Source organism: Rhinolophus sinicus, chromosome 6 (genome assembly GCF_057876585.1).
Source record: "Rhinolophus sinicus isolate RSI-liver-muscle chromosome 6, RSI-T2T, whole genome shotgun sequence".
Taxonomy (NCBI): domain Eukaryota; kingdom Metazoa; phylum Chordata; class Mammalia; order Chiroptera; family Rhinolophidae; genus Rhinolophus; species Rhinolophus sinicus.
The window spans coordinates 11,563,983-11,577,822 of NC_142506.1; the positions used below are offsets into that span (position 1 = coordinate 11,563,983).

The 13,840-nt window shown below is 42.0% G+C and overlaps 1 protein-coding gene across 16 annotated transcripts in view; it reads left to right on the forward strand.

Moving 5' to 3' along the window:
• Nucleotides 1–13,840, forward strand: part of MTSS1 (MTSS I-BAR domain containing 1) — a 150,764-nt gene that overhangs the window by 22,847 nt on the left and 114,077 nt on the right. For all 16 annotated transcript variants that reach the window (XM_019720913.3, XM_019721123.3, XM_019721049.3 and 13 more), the window contains exons 2-3: nucleotides 1,100–1,161; nucleotides 4,790–4,863. In XM_019720913.3, the coding sequence (XP_019576472.1) occupies nucleotides 1,100–1,161; nucleotides 4,790–4,863 (136 nt within the window). The remainder of the gene's footprint in view (nucleotides 1–1,099; nucleotides 1,162–4,789; nucleotides 4,864–13,840) is intronic.

The window sequence follows — 13,840 nt, forward strand, 5'->3', positions numbered from 1 at the left end:
ACCTTTACAGTCTATCTTGAAACTATAACCCGCCCCCCCACCCCCAGGGGTGTTTAGTCTTAGTTCTATATTTAAATGATTCAGTGCCAAACACCACTTCTGTAACCATGGTTTCCCCTTTTCTGGGTTTGTTTTGCATCACCTCTTGGCTGGTTGGCTGCTTGATCTTAATAGAAATGGAGTGCGTATGTGCCAGGGGGTATCAGAACCCCACTGTGGTTTGGCTCAGGCATAATTGTACCTGCAGGTTTGAGTTTGTATCTGAACACCATGCTTAGAAGAATAGTTAGGGGTACACGATGGGGCGGTCCCAGGATGCTGCGAGGCTGCTGAGAAATGGGGTCCCAGGTTGAAATGGAATTGCACTTGGGGAGCTGAAAGAAGGACAGCTGTGGATAAATATGCTGGTTGTCCTCAGTTCTTTGAAAGACTTCCATGTGGAAGGAGGATTGGTCTTCACTCGGAAGGTCCCCAGGAGGTTAGAACTAGGGCCGCATGGATACATAGGACAGGTGCCAGGTACAGGCTGCCGAGCAAGAGCGATGAGTTCACTGTTAGCTGGAATGTGCCGGGAACCACCTGTTGCCGTGTTGTACGGAGATGCTGGGTTTGAGCCATCAGCTACACTTAGGTAACTTCCTAACGTTGAGTTTCTAATAGTCTAATAGCCACCTCTCCTGGGGAGGAGCCCCAGTTACTCTAGTTCTCTCCTCCCTGCACTTTGGGATGAGAGCGCCAACAGCCAAGGCAATGGTTGGAGGGCTCAGGATAGAGCCTTAAATACTCTGCACATTTTGAATTTGGACCCACCATCTATTGACTCAAAAAGTGATGCATCAATGTATGTGTTTGATTCTGTCCAACTTGTTCCCTGCTTGGTGTCTGTAGTGTTTACAAGGTTACAGGGACTGAGCACATTCTAAACCCATTCCCGAGCCAATACGTTCATATATAATCTGGGTAACATATCGCAGATTGCAGAGGAAGAGAGCATGCACAAATGTTCCCCGTCTAATTGGAAGTGGGTGTTCTGTTATTGTCTTGATGAGATGTCTTATCACCGCGTGACTTACTGATTGATGGCTTTGCTTTGTTGTAGGGGAGCTATCCAGTTTGGGAAGACTTCATAAACAAAGCGGGGAAGCTACAGTCCCAGCTCCGGTGAGTAGAAGCTTATCGTCTGCAGGACAACGGCAGTGTCCTTGGACACAGAGTGGAATTAGAGGATGGACCCAAGACGCAGACTGGGATTAATTTTGGAGGCGTTGCACATATAGAAAAGCATGTAATGGGTTTTGATTTGAGCATTGCCACATCATGGTTGTATGTTCTGACCTCTGGTTCCTGTATATAAAACTGAACCCATCTGCTCTGCCTCCTTCCACAAGAGTTTTTGAGAATTAAACCGGGTATTATATGTAAAGTAATAATGGGCAGCATTAATGTGGCACTCACTATATATTAGGCATATGTTAATTGAATCTTACAACCCCAAGAGGTAAGTACAGTTAGTATCCCCATTTTATAGGTTGGTGCAAAAGTCATTGCGATTTAAATGGTTGAAAATTGCAAAACCACAATTACTTTTGTACCAATCTAATACTGATGAGAAACTGAGGCACAGATAAGCTAAATTACTTACCCAAAGTCACACAGTTAGAAAACAGCAGAGCAGGGATTTGAACTTAACACAGTCTGGCTCCAGAGCCCATTCTGCTTACTGCCTATTCTTACGAAGAGTTTAAAATTCAGCATTGACTATTGTATAAAAAAGCAAATCTGTAGAGAGAGATGTAGATTGTTGTTTGCTTCGGGTCAGGGGTGGAAAAGGAGACTGACTGCAGATGGGCAGGAGGGATCTTTTTGGATTATATAACTCTAACTTTACTAAAATTATTGACTCATATACCTATAAAGGGTGAATTTTATGGTATACAAATTATGCCTCAATAAAACTGCTTAAAAAACAGTAAGATTTAATGCTGATCTGCTCAAGGGGCTGTTATTATTGCTTCGTCTTGTACTTGTTCATATATCATTTGGTAAGAAATAGAAAATATGTCAACATCTTGTTAAAGCCATGTGCTTTAAGTCAGGGGGGAGGAGGGGTGTCATTGCACATGGTGGGTGTTCCGTGAGGGAAGGGACGTTTGAAAAAGCAGTCATTTTCACGGCCCTGTTGACGGCATGTGGAGGATGATGTAGGTTGGTTTGGATGTACGAGGTTCTTTGTACCAGAGAACAAAGCAGGTAGGTATTTTTTAGGATCAAAAGCCATGTGGATGACAGAGGACAGTGATGACGTGATGCTCTTTGGCCCTCGCCCGTGGACGCCAGGGGTGATTGCCCAGAGCTTTAGCCATAGGACTGGCCGTTGTGTGGCTCCACTGGAGATTAGGAGAGAAGAGCTTGGGAGAGGTGGATCTTTTCCCTTTCATTCCTTCAGCTTCATGGGGTCTGGGATTTCCACCCATGAACCTGGCGTTTCTAGAACTGTGAGTAGGCCTCCAGATGGACAGTGGGCTCTGGAATATGGCTCCTGCTCCACTTGTCAAGCCCTTTACTATGTCTTTGCTTAAGAGCTTGTGATTACTTGATGCCAAATCAGATCCAGCCTCCTCTGCTCAGCTTGCAAGCCCCTTCATCGAGGCCGTCACCTTATCCTTATTTATTATAAGTTACACCTACGCTCCCCCACTATCTCAGCCACTGTTAACCATTTATTTCAAATAGCTTAGCCGCCATCCTGTAGGAGTTCTGTGGTAAAACAATAAGACATTTAAGCAACCCCCTCCCCCCACACACACACTTTCTCTTATCTGGTCTCACTTAATTATCTGGTAAGCTTTCAGGGTTGACCAAGGAAAAGATTCTCTTCCCCTTTTACCAAAGAAGGAGCAGAAGGTTAAAGTAGTGAACTGAATACTGAATAGCTGTGCTAAACATACAGAGTAAGTCTTAGCTCCATCTTATCCCCACTGGTACAAAGTACGTTTTATATTTTTGAACATTTAGGCCTCCTGAGAACAGGGACCATTTCTTTATTTTGTCAAACTACTACTAGAAACTGGCTGAGGGCACGGTAGGGGTCCCACGCATCGTGTAGTTTTTGGCATTAGAGAAAGGATGAAGATAAAACTGTAGAAGAGGCAAATAAGCCTGGGAGTATTTAAGCTGATCACTCCTTCCTGCTGCCCAGGGTTGCATGTTGTGTGCTGTCCCATCGGAGAGATGTCTTGTGACGACAGCAGGCAGTGACAGATGACTCATTGGAAGGCAGTGTTTAAAATCCCGTAATTCCTCACACTGGACCACCGTCCTGGTTTTCAGTGGAACCCGGGTGACCGCTTAATGCAAAAGGCACCTCTACAGCCAGCTCATTAAATTTCGTTGATCAGCATTGACTTGAATGTGAATAAACCCAGCCATTAAGCCATTGTGTCAGATACTGTAAATCAGTGTGAGCTATTTATAAATCCCAGGATGTTTGATAAAACTAACTTCCAGGGTTTGCATTTGGTGTCAGTTCTTTTAAAAAATGTGCTTCAGAGTGGAGTTTTTTTTTTGTCTTGTGTGTATATCTTATTTTTCTTTTCTTTTTTTTTAATTTGAGTAGAAATTTTCTTGCTCTGCTGGAACATACCAGGCCTCATTTTGAAGTTTGGCTCTAAGGGACTCTTGCCCAGGTGTTTCCAGGGACCACTCCCTGCACCTTCCGGAACCTTTTATTTCATGGCCACTGTTGCTCATGTTTAAAGGCCATTTCCCCTCCTTTTATCCGTTTTGAACGCCTTCCTTACTCATCCTTGTTCTCATCTTCTTCCTTCAGCAACTTTGCCTTCTTAGGAATGCTCAGTAAAGACTGGATTCCTACGTGGAATACTCGGAAATTAGCATCAGGCTATAAGGTCAATTGTGAAGGCCTTGCGTGTGAACCCCGGGGCTGGCTTGCTGTTTGGGGTCTCCACGGCCCTGGCTGGAGCAGTGCTTACTCTTCAGTGAATAACATCTTGGATCAGGACTCCAGGAACCAGTAGAACACAGAGAACTCGGCATCTTAGGGTACTCAAAAGCATGCGAAAGATTGAAAATAATTTCTAGGCCGGCAAATGAGTATAGTGTCTTCTCCCCATAGTATCTCAGTTTTGTTGTAATTGTGACTTAGGGGGGAAGTCACACAGCTAGGATCCGGTCTTCTAAGAGGTGAACGCAGGACTGTGAGTCGTACGAGGCTGCTGGTCCCAACACTGATATGAACCAGTGATTTTGAAAGTCACTTTGTAGTTCCGTCTATTTTTCCATCTCTAAAATGAATTGTTTGGACTAGATCTTTCTTTAAGATTCTTCTCCCAGTGTGTGTGTGTGTGTGTGTGTGTGTGTGTGTGTGTGTGTTTTCCTACTTCAAAATTAATTTTACCGGTACAATTTACATTTTTTAATGTTTTTTTTGGGGGTGGGGGATAGAAACACCTATCTTCTCCTTTGTGAAATTTTACCTGGTAATGATTTTATACTGTCAGGTGAAATGGGATGGGAAGAACTGCTAGCATTTATCCACTAGCACCAAATGAGCTGGACATTATTGGGGCAGAGTGTTAACAATACGAGAAGGAGAAATGCTTCCTAAGAAGAAAGCGCTCCCACAAAACCAGTGGTTGTCCACATCCAGTTGAGTTGTGTCTCCTGGAAGGGAACAGCCAGTCCTCAGCAGAGGTTTTAGCCCTTCAGCTGTAATGAATTTGTAAGTGTGAGACATTCCTCATGCTTGTGTTATCTGTTTGCATTTTAGGACAACGGTAGTAGCAGCAGCTGCCTTCTTGGATGCCTTTCAGAAAGTGGCTGACATGGCGACCAGCACACGTGGTAAGCAGATGGAGGCCTGGCTTCCAGCCGGCAGGGAATTCAGCGTGTGGGCTCTTTCCCTTGGGGGTGGCGTCAGGAGAAGATAACAGCCTACATTATCAGAGCTTAGCTGACTCACATTTTAACTTTTTTTCTCTTGACTTGGTGAGATGCCACATGTTAGAAGTTGCAAATAGTTCTCCAATAATAATGCCCAAGAGAAGAAGAATGAAAAATAAAGGAAAAGAACCACTGTGTATGCATGAGGCGGCTTGATGTGTTTTCTGGCCACTTGAATGATGTGCTGGGTGGAAAGCCTTGAGCTGTGCGTTTGGTTGCAATTTATTTTTCCCTCCTCACAGGGGTTGTCCTGAGATTTTCCTTGTTCCCTGGTGGAATGGGGAGCAGTGAGAAGGACTGGCTAGACCACTTTCTGGGCTCTGTAAAACAAGGAACCTTGTAGTGTCCTCGTGTGTTGTATCTGTTTATGTGTTTCCCACACTGCACTGCACAGCCCTTGACGTACAGACAATGACTTACTTATGTCTCAATCCCGCCAAACCTAGTACCTTCAATAGAGTAAATGTTCAGTTTGTTTATTCAATCAGTGAGCAAAGAGAAATCTTTGGAAAAATTGTAATGGTTTCAGTGACTCCTGAATCATACAGGGGACCAATAATACCATGTGAACGGTATACAGAAGAAAATGAATACCTTTGAGCCCCTCTCCCCCACGATTAGCGCTACGACATTACCCATAACGTAGAGACCCGTGTTCAAAGAGGGGGTGCTTTCCTCTTCATTTCCAGGCACAGAATTCCTCCTGCCTCTTATTGCCTTATCTCTTAGTGTCCGCTTGACCACTGACAACTACATGCGCGTTCTCCTCATAGCCATGATGACATTGGAAAATGTGGGTGTTGGGGGGTTGTTCCCAGCCACCCGAGAGTTTAGCTTCTCTGAAGCACAGGGGGACCTCCAGTGAGTTCCAGTAGTGGATACTTACCATAGGTGCTTAGTTAAATATTCAAGTGAGTTTGCAGTGAGCACACTTCTGATTCATTCAAGAAACTTGAAAACTGCTACTATGTCAGGCCGCTGGCATGGGGCCACAACAATAATACGTTACTCGCCTTGTCCTGGAGGAGCTTGCAGCTGAGTGGGGGACAAAGCGATGTGCAAATCGAGAATTTCAGTGTAGAAATGGTCTGGTTGGTACGGTGGTAGTGGTAGAGCAGAGTGCTGGGGGAATGTAGAAAAGTGAGCAGTTGAGTCAGCTCAGGGAGTCAGTTGAGCAAGTTCTCCCAGGGGAGGTAATATTTCTCCTCATTTCCAAGATGCCAACCATGTTTCAAAAGGCTCCCTGGGAGAATACGACGGAGCTTTCAGAGCTGTGGTGTCTTCATCTGGTTCGTCAGCTTGACGCAGGTCTTAACCAGTGTATGTTTTAAGTCCTTTAAAAAAAATCATTACATAGCTTAGATGTGTCCATTATCGAAACTTGAGAAAATATAAAGAAGACTATAACATTCAAGCCTGTGTTCACCACGGTTCATGTTACTGGATCTGTTTTATAATATTTTCTTAAACTATACCAGTACCTGGAATTGAACTTGTCAGTTATATTGATGTCTTTCTAGAATAGCCATCAGAGTGTGTCTTTCTTCAAAGTTGCTCTGTTATTTTAAAGAACGTAGATATTTGGTGTTGCATTTTTGAGGCTCTGTGATTTATAAGTTTTTACGTTTTAATGTTTAATTATTGGATAGGTCCTAAAGGATAGGATAGAAAGACACTCCCTGATTGTCCATAATTTCCTGCAGTGGGAACCTAGTTTTTGCGGAGGCTGTGCCCCAGGGTGGTTTTTGGTAGGAAACTGGAGATCCTGTAATTCTCGTGGTTGAAGGGAGGAAAAACGGAGCAATTATTTGTGGGAAAAGAAACCAGAATAGCCTCTTTGTGGTGGTGATATATTTGACAGAAGACAAATAATATCACAGTGGACAGACCTCAGCTTTGATATGTTTTTAAACCATTTGATTTCAGGTCTTTTTTAGTGATGCCAGAAAACTTTACATCTCACCAAGTCTAGAATCCATAGGCACTGGGGGAATATATCTTTTTATTGCGTGTGGGGTGGTGAGGACTCTCACACGACCTAAAAAGCATATGCTAGTTGGAAAGGAGGTCTATTTTATGGAGATGATAAGAAAGAAACTTGAACGTACTTCTTCTATGTTCAGTAAGCATCAGAAGTGATTTTTATTAAGTTAAATTTTACTTAAAAATTGGAAAATAGAGAACATCCTCTTGAGTTTAAAAAATGTATGTAACAAAATATATCAAATTAAATCTACCCTCCAAGTACGTTTTTGGGTTTAATGTCATTTACAGACTTTTTTGTGCATGTAAACAAACACATCTGGGAGCAAAAAAGCTAGTTACAGAATCATATGTAGAATGCTATATGTAATAAAGTATATCCATATGATCTTTTTCAAAAGGTAGTCCATCAGAAACATCGTTCCTGGACTTTTACTCCACATTATATCATAATTACCTGTCTATACTATAATTACCACAGTGTATTATATTTGCCTTTCTGTATTATGATTCATTTCCTATAGATCTACCTCATTCTTTCTAGTGGCCAAATAGAATTTCACTGTCTGGACGTAGCACAATTTAATCCTTCTCCTACGCAGGGATGTTTCGATTATCTCCACTTACTTGCTAGTACAAGCTAAGCTGCAGTTCACGCCCATGTGTACATCCTTTTGGAGATCTGTGCGTACTCTATTTTAATGGTGTACACGTCACCAAGGAAACGATGAATCTGTAGAAAGTGCTTCAAGCTGTTTTGGTCAGCAGCAAAAATATTTGGCCTTAAGATCACGACAGGCTGTAACTCTAATACTGTTTGCAGTTTGGTATCTACCCTCCGCAGCAACAGAAAGTCCAGTGTCTTGCTTAGAGCCTGTAGATGTGTTTTTCTAGTCCTTTTTGCTGGAAATGATAGAAAGGAATAGCAGTTATTCTTAGGTCTATCTCTTTTGGGCAAGTGTTCAGAATTTCAAGCTATCAGATCTCTGGTTTCCAAAGTATTAGCATTCCATATTGTTTCTCAAAAGAAACACTTCTGAAAGGGCTTTGTCCTTTTTAGCAAATACTTTACACTAGCTCTTAATACAGTTTATTTAGGAACAAATTTTAAAGTTAAGTCACTCTATGAGCAAAGTCAATCTAGTCATTTTATAACTATTGTTAAATAGAATGTGGAAAATGTTAGAACTCTATTTTGTTTATTTTTTTTAAATGAAAGAGTACAAGTCGCTCTTATCATGTGTGTATTTAGGTTAATAATTAAATTTTAATGGAACTTAGGAGTCTATTAGCACCATAATACATGGTACAGTTCCAAATTTTGTCAATTTTGCACTCTGGAATGACTTTTATATTTAATATGAAAGTAAACTGTTTTTCTGTATTACCAGCCACAAAGAATTACCATGTTTCTCCGAAAATAAGACCTAGTTGGACAATCAGCTCTAATGCGTCTTTTGGAGCAAAAATTGATATAAGACCCGGTATTATATATATTATATTATATTATATTATATTATATTATATTATATTATATTATATTATACTATATTATATTATAAAGACCCGGTCTTATAGTCTAGTAAAATAAGGCTGGGTCTTATATTAATTTTTGCTCCAAATGACGCATAGAGCTGCTTGTCCGGCTTGGTCTTATTTTCGGGGACACACGGTGGTGTCAAGGCATTCAGAATGCATAGAATGCCAGACTTTGTGGAGCAGGTTCCCATGTTCTTCATGTCCATGGTGGACCAGTGTGTGGGCTGTTATGGGAGTTGAGAAATGTTTGATCTCACTGGCATGAAGTTATCTGGGTGGCTTTAAAAAAAATGAAAAAGAAACAAAGGTGGAGGGAGGTTCTCAACCCTCTCCAGCAGAGGCGGTTTTGGGGAACGGCATTCCCACACCTGGAAGCACGCACTCTCACATACCAGGCCTGGCTCTCCATTTCAGGGGAAGGCAGGAGTATTGAGCTGATGAAATGCTCCATCTTACTCAGCACTGGCCATCATTGCTTGTGTCAGCAAGGGCCTTTGAAGAGCATAATGCTGTGTGACTTTCATTTTTGGCTGCCTCTGTGTGCCTCTATAATTACTTTGTAGCTTTGAAAAAGCCATCTCAGGGATGTTTAGATGATAATACACCAAACCCATAGTAAGGAGTTTAAGAGTCTAAGAAGGAGGAAAATGGATCCCCAGCCGACTAGATCGTCTTTAATGTTCAAAACCCTTTACACCACTTTTAAAAATGGGCATGGTTTTAATACTGAGAATGATAGCTAATCTTTATTGAATACGTAACGTGGGCTGGGCTCTGTCCTATGTGTTTTACATATATTGAGTCTTTTTTATTTTCCCAGCAGCCCCATGAGGTAGGTGTTCATGATCTTTATTTTAGGTGATGAAATCAGGACGAAGAGAATTGACCTACCCTGACCAAGGTCATGTGGCTCGTAAGTGGTAAAACTGGAGTCTGGCCCAGAGCCTAGACTTTCACCATTAAATTATGATTCCTTGTGTAAGGAGCTTCTGGATTTAGTATAAGCTTATATTTACTTTTAAAGTTACTTTCTTCTGAATGTGTTAAACAACAACCACAATCTATGGAGCAGCTAGAGTAACAACTAGATTGGGAGCTCGGGTGACTGTGTGTCCTGCTGTGCCAGGTGTGTGACCCCAAGTAATTTCATTTCACTTCTCAGAGCTCTCATTTCCCCACCTGTAACGGGTTTTCCCAGGATGTAGGGCCCTAGGTGGCCACAAGTAGGCTTTCCTGGCTCTAATATTCTACGACTTTAAATCTTGATCTGGCTCTATGAAATCCATCAAATGGGAATGAAGTTAGGCAGTCTACATGTTCTTTTCTATGTTATCTTTAGAGTTTCCAGTTTTTGCTCTGGAGACAAAGGGAGTGGAAGAAGCAAAGTTAAGCAGAAAATAATGGAAGGGAGAAGGTTAGAAGAGAAAAATGGAAACTACAGGTGGGCATTTGGGTCGATTTGAGTTATAAAGCAGGCCCCCTCTCAGACATAGAGCGTGTGGATGAGAAGGGTGGGTGGAAGCTGGAACTTTTAAGACAGCTGTCAAGGTCTAGAGGTCAGATGTGTGCTTTGATCAGTGAGCCTGGATCGCCAAGGTTCTCTGCGTTGGTGAAAAACTATCAGGCTTACACTGGAAAAAGGAGACTTGGTCCTTAGACACATAAACATACACATTTTTAGTCTATGTGACCTATGTTCAGTATAGATTTTATTAAATGCCATGGTCTCCAGACCTGGCTGTGTGGCTCTTAATCACCCAGGAAGTTTATTTTAAAGTGCAGATGTCAGGACCCTGCCTCAGTAACACTGGAATCAGAATAACTGGGTGGGACCCAGGAATCTCAGATTTATAAAAGCTACCCAGGAAAGTCAGGCCTCTTGCCATCTTACCATAACCCACCTGTCCAGTGACATCTCCGCCCATTTCCTGCCAGCAGTTCCACCCACAAAGAAATGCTCACTGTTGCCTGAAATCCTTCAAACCTTTAATCCTTTTCTGCTCGCATGTGTACATTCCGGAGCTGGAATGCCCTTGTCAGTCCGCCCCCCTTTCCGCCCCCTTTCCATGTTGGAGGGTCTGCTGCTTGTCTTCCCAGAGCCAGTTAAAGAATCCCACATCACCTGTGAAATGTTTGCCTCCTCTTCCCCAAGGAAAAGCAGGTTTTACACCTCAGGGCCTCTGTGGCACATGCTTCTGCTACCGCGCTCCCCTTGCTGTGTTCTCACCGTCTTCCCCACTAAACTACAAACACCTCCCGCACCGGACCTCCGTCCTGCTCCTCTCTGAGGAACCCACACACCCAAATGCTAAGGATCTGGCATTTCGCAGGATGCAGACATCTTTTGCACACAGCCCTACATTGGATCTGGGTGAGGAAGGCAGTCATCTCTAAGGGCAGGAGGCTGGTACGATGTAATCTTTGGGAGTTCAGAATTCAAATTTTGGTGACCCCTCCCTCAGGGTCGAATCTCTAGTGGAATGTGTGACTTCATATTTCATAGTAGCTGAAGAGGGTTCAGCGATTCCATGATGAAGCCCTGGGCAGGTGGTGAAAGGCAGCTGCTCTGCTTTGGCTGGGGTGCAGGTGCGGGGGGGGGGGGGGGGGGGGAGAGAAAGAGAGAATCTTCTAGGGGAGGAGGTGCTGGGAAATGGTTTCCAAGAGGCAGCCAGAGTGGTTTTGTTTGCCCACAAGTTTTACTTTAACCAGGTTGTTTAATTGAGATTTCACTGGCCCTTCACTTCTGCATTGACTGGTGTCCAAGTCCTGAACTCTCTTTCATGGAATTAGAGCCTTGTTATTTGAACCGAGGAAGCTACTTAGCCACAACTGAGAAAAAAAAATTAATTATTTAACAAAACGTCATAAAAAAGGTCCCTTTCGCAGGCCTGGAACTGAATATTCTTAGAATATATGACCTTAAAGGAACGTGGACACATTCATTTGATTAAAAATAAAAAGGCATGTGCTCGCTTCGGCAGCACATATACTAAAAAAAATAAAAAGGCATAAAACCGCAATCTACCAATCTATTGATGTGGCTACTGGTTTTGTACTCTTACCAGCCAATTCAGGTTCCTCAGTTATTTTTGGTTATTGTCCTTAGAATTCTTACAGGAAAAGAGAGCTTAGGAGTGTTTGAGAAACAAGCTCAGTTGTAATTTTTCTTTAAGAATTGAGCTTGTTGTTTTCAAAAGATTCAAGGATAGCGTATGAATTTTTCTGATGATCTTATTCCATCTGAGGCTTTTATAGGTAATAGACGAAAGAAGGAATCTAGCATAAAGCATTTTCTGGAGCCTGGAGAAGTAGTTTTATAGAAAACTGGCTGAGGGTAATTTTACTTAGAGCTTGTGGGTACATAGCTGTCATAGGGGCTGTAAAACCTCTGATTTCCTGGAGGCTGGCACATCTTCAATGCCCAGGAAACAGTTGCTGATTTGTGAAAAAATGTATTAGGTTGGTGCAAAAGTAATCGCAGTTTAAAAGGTTAAAAATAATTGCAAAAACTGCGATTACTTTTGCACCAACCTATATGCAGTGAAGCACTTCATAGCTTTCTCGCAGAGTAGATGCACCAGGAGCTGTATTCTCTGATATTTTTAAACATGAATCTAGGCATGCTGTTTTGACAATTACCTAAAAACGCGTGCTTGCCTTTCGTTTTCAGGGTTTTAAACTTGACCTCTTGGTTTTGATTCACATGAGGTATGCTGAGGAAGCCCTTAAGTGAATTTTGCCTTGCTGATAAGTTGCATTTTGAACATTCTTATGTTGTAGGTGGGTGTGGGGAGTAAGAACAAAGCTCTGAAAAATAAGAACATTTGTAGTCAGTTCAAGTGGGAAATCGGGAAATTGGCTGGACCAAGATGAAGTTACCTTCCTCCCATATTTTTTTTTTCCATCAGTGGGCAAGATATTATTCCAAAGAGAGTGAACACTGATTCTGGAGGAGGGGGCAGTAAACTTACTCTTCTTATACAGCAGGTACAGATATGCATACATACATATGTCTGTGGAATTCAAGTTTTATGAGGAGAGGGGTGATTAGGGGGAAAAAGTCCAAACAGGCTCCTTATGGGAACAGTCATGGAGAAAAGCCTCAGAAAATTGTTTTGTGATGAAGGTTTAGCTTTTAAGACAGGTCAGCCTTTTGCCGTTGGCCCTCTTCAAGATGCATTTAAGGAGTTTTCATGAACCTGAGGAGGGCAATTGCTGTTAGATACTTATTTGAATGAACGAAATCGGCAGAGTGAATTCGTATTACTGAGCTCTGTAGACTTATCGACAAGACGCCCAGGTCAACGATAAGTGGGTTAAGAGACACCCAAGAGCGGCTTCCCTCCTCCTTGGTATGTGTTTACTATTTGTAAATATTCTTTAACCACACGTGAACGCAAAGAATGACGTTAACGCTGGGTTGTGACAAGTAGCCCTTTATTAATTGGACTTTACAGCTGTAATGTTTTTAATGAGGATATGAGTGTGTGTGTGTACACACGCATACAAATACACTACTGGTATCTGTTATAACCTGTATGTGTGTGTAGTAACATTTCCCGAAAATAAGACCTAACCGGACCATCAGCTCTAATGCGTCTTTTGGAGCAAAAATTAATATAAGACCCAGTCTTATTTTACTATAAGACCCGGTCATATAGTAAAATAAGACCGGGTATAATATAATATAATATAATATAATATAATATAATATAATGTAATACTCGGTATAGTATAATATAATATAACATAATATAATATAATATAATACCGGGTCTTATATTAATTTTTGCTCCAAAAGACGCAGTAGAGCTGATGGTCCATCTAGATCTTATTTTCGGGGAAACACAGCTTGTTGTTAGGTGTGAAAGAGGGAAATCACTGGACTTGGTCTTAGCAGATTCTTGCCTAAAACAACAAAGAAACAGATCCTCCCTCCCAGATGACCAGTTTCTATGCAGAGCTCACAGCCTTGCTGAGGGCTGCGAAGGTAACCACTGCTTGGCATAACTCAATGTAGCCCCATTAATTTCCATCAGCCTCTCAAGCCACTCCATACTTAAATATGCCTGTGTGTGTATTTATGTGTCTGTTTCTGTGTTGAATACCTATTATAGTCTCAGTCTTATATGACACGCAAACTAAAAAAAAAAACTTTTGTAAGTTGTTATTTATAATAATAGGTCACCTAGCTAAAAGCTGCGTGCCTATTATGTAAGTGCAGCTTAAAGATACACATTTTCCGTCTCTTCTACAGAGATTTTGCGGCTGTCATGGGCCTAAGAAGGGGTGACATAAAACATATAATGCCTTTTCAAATGGGATCATATATGCGCATTCTGCTTTTAGGTTTCAT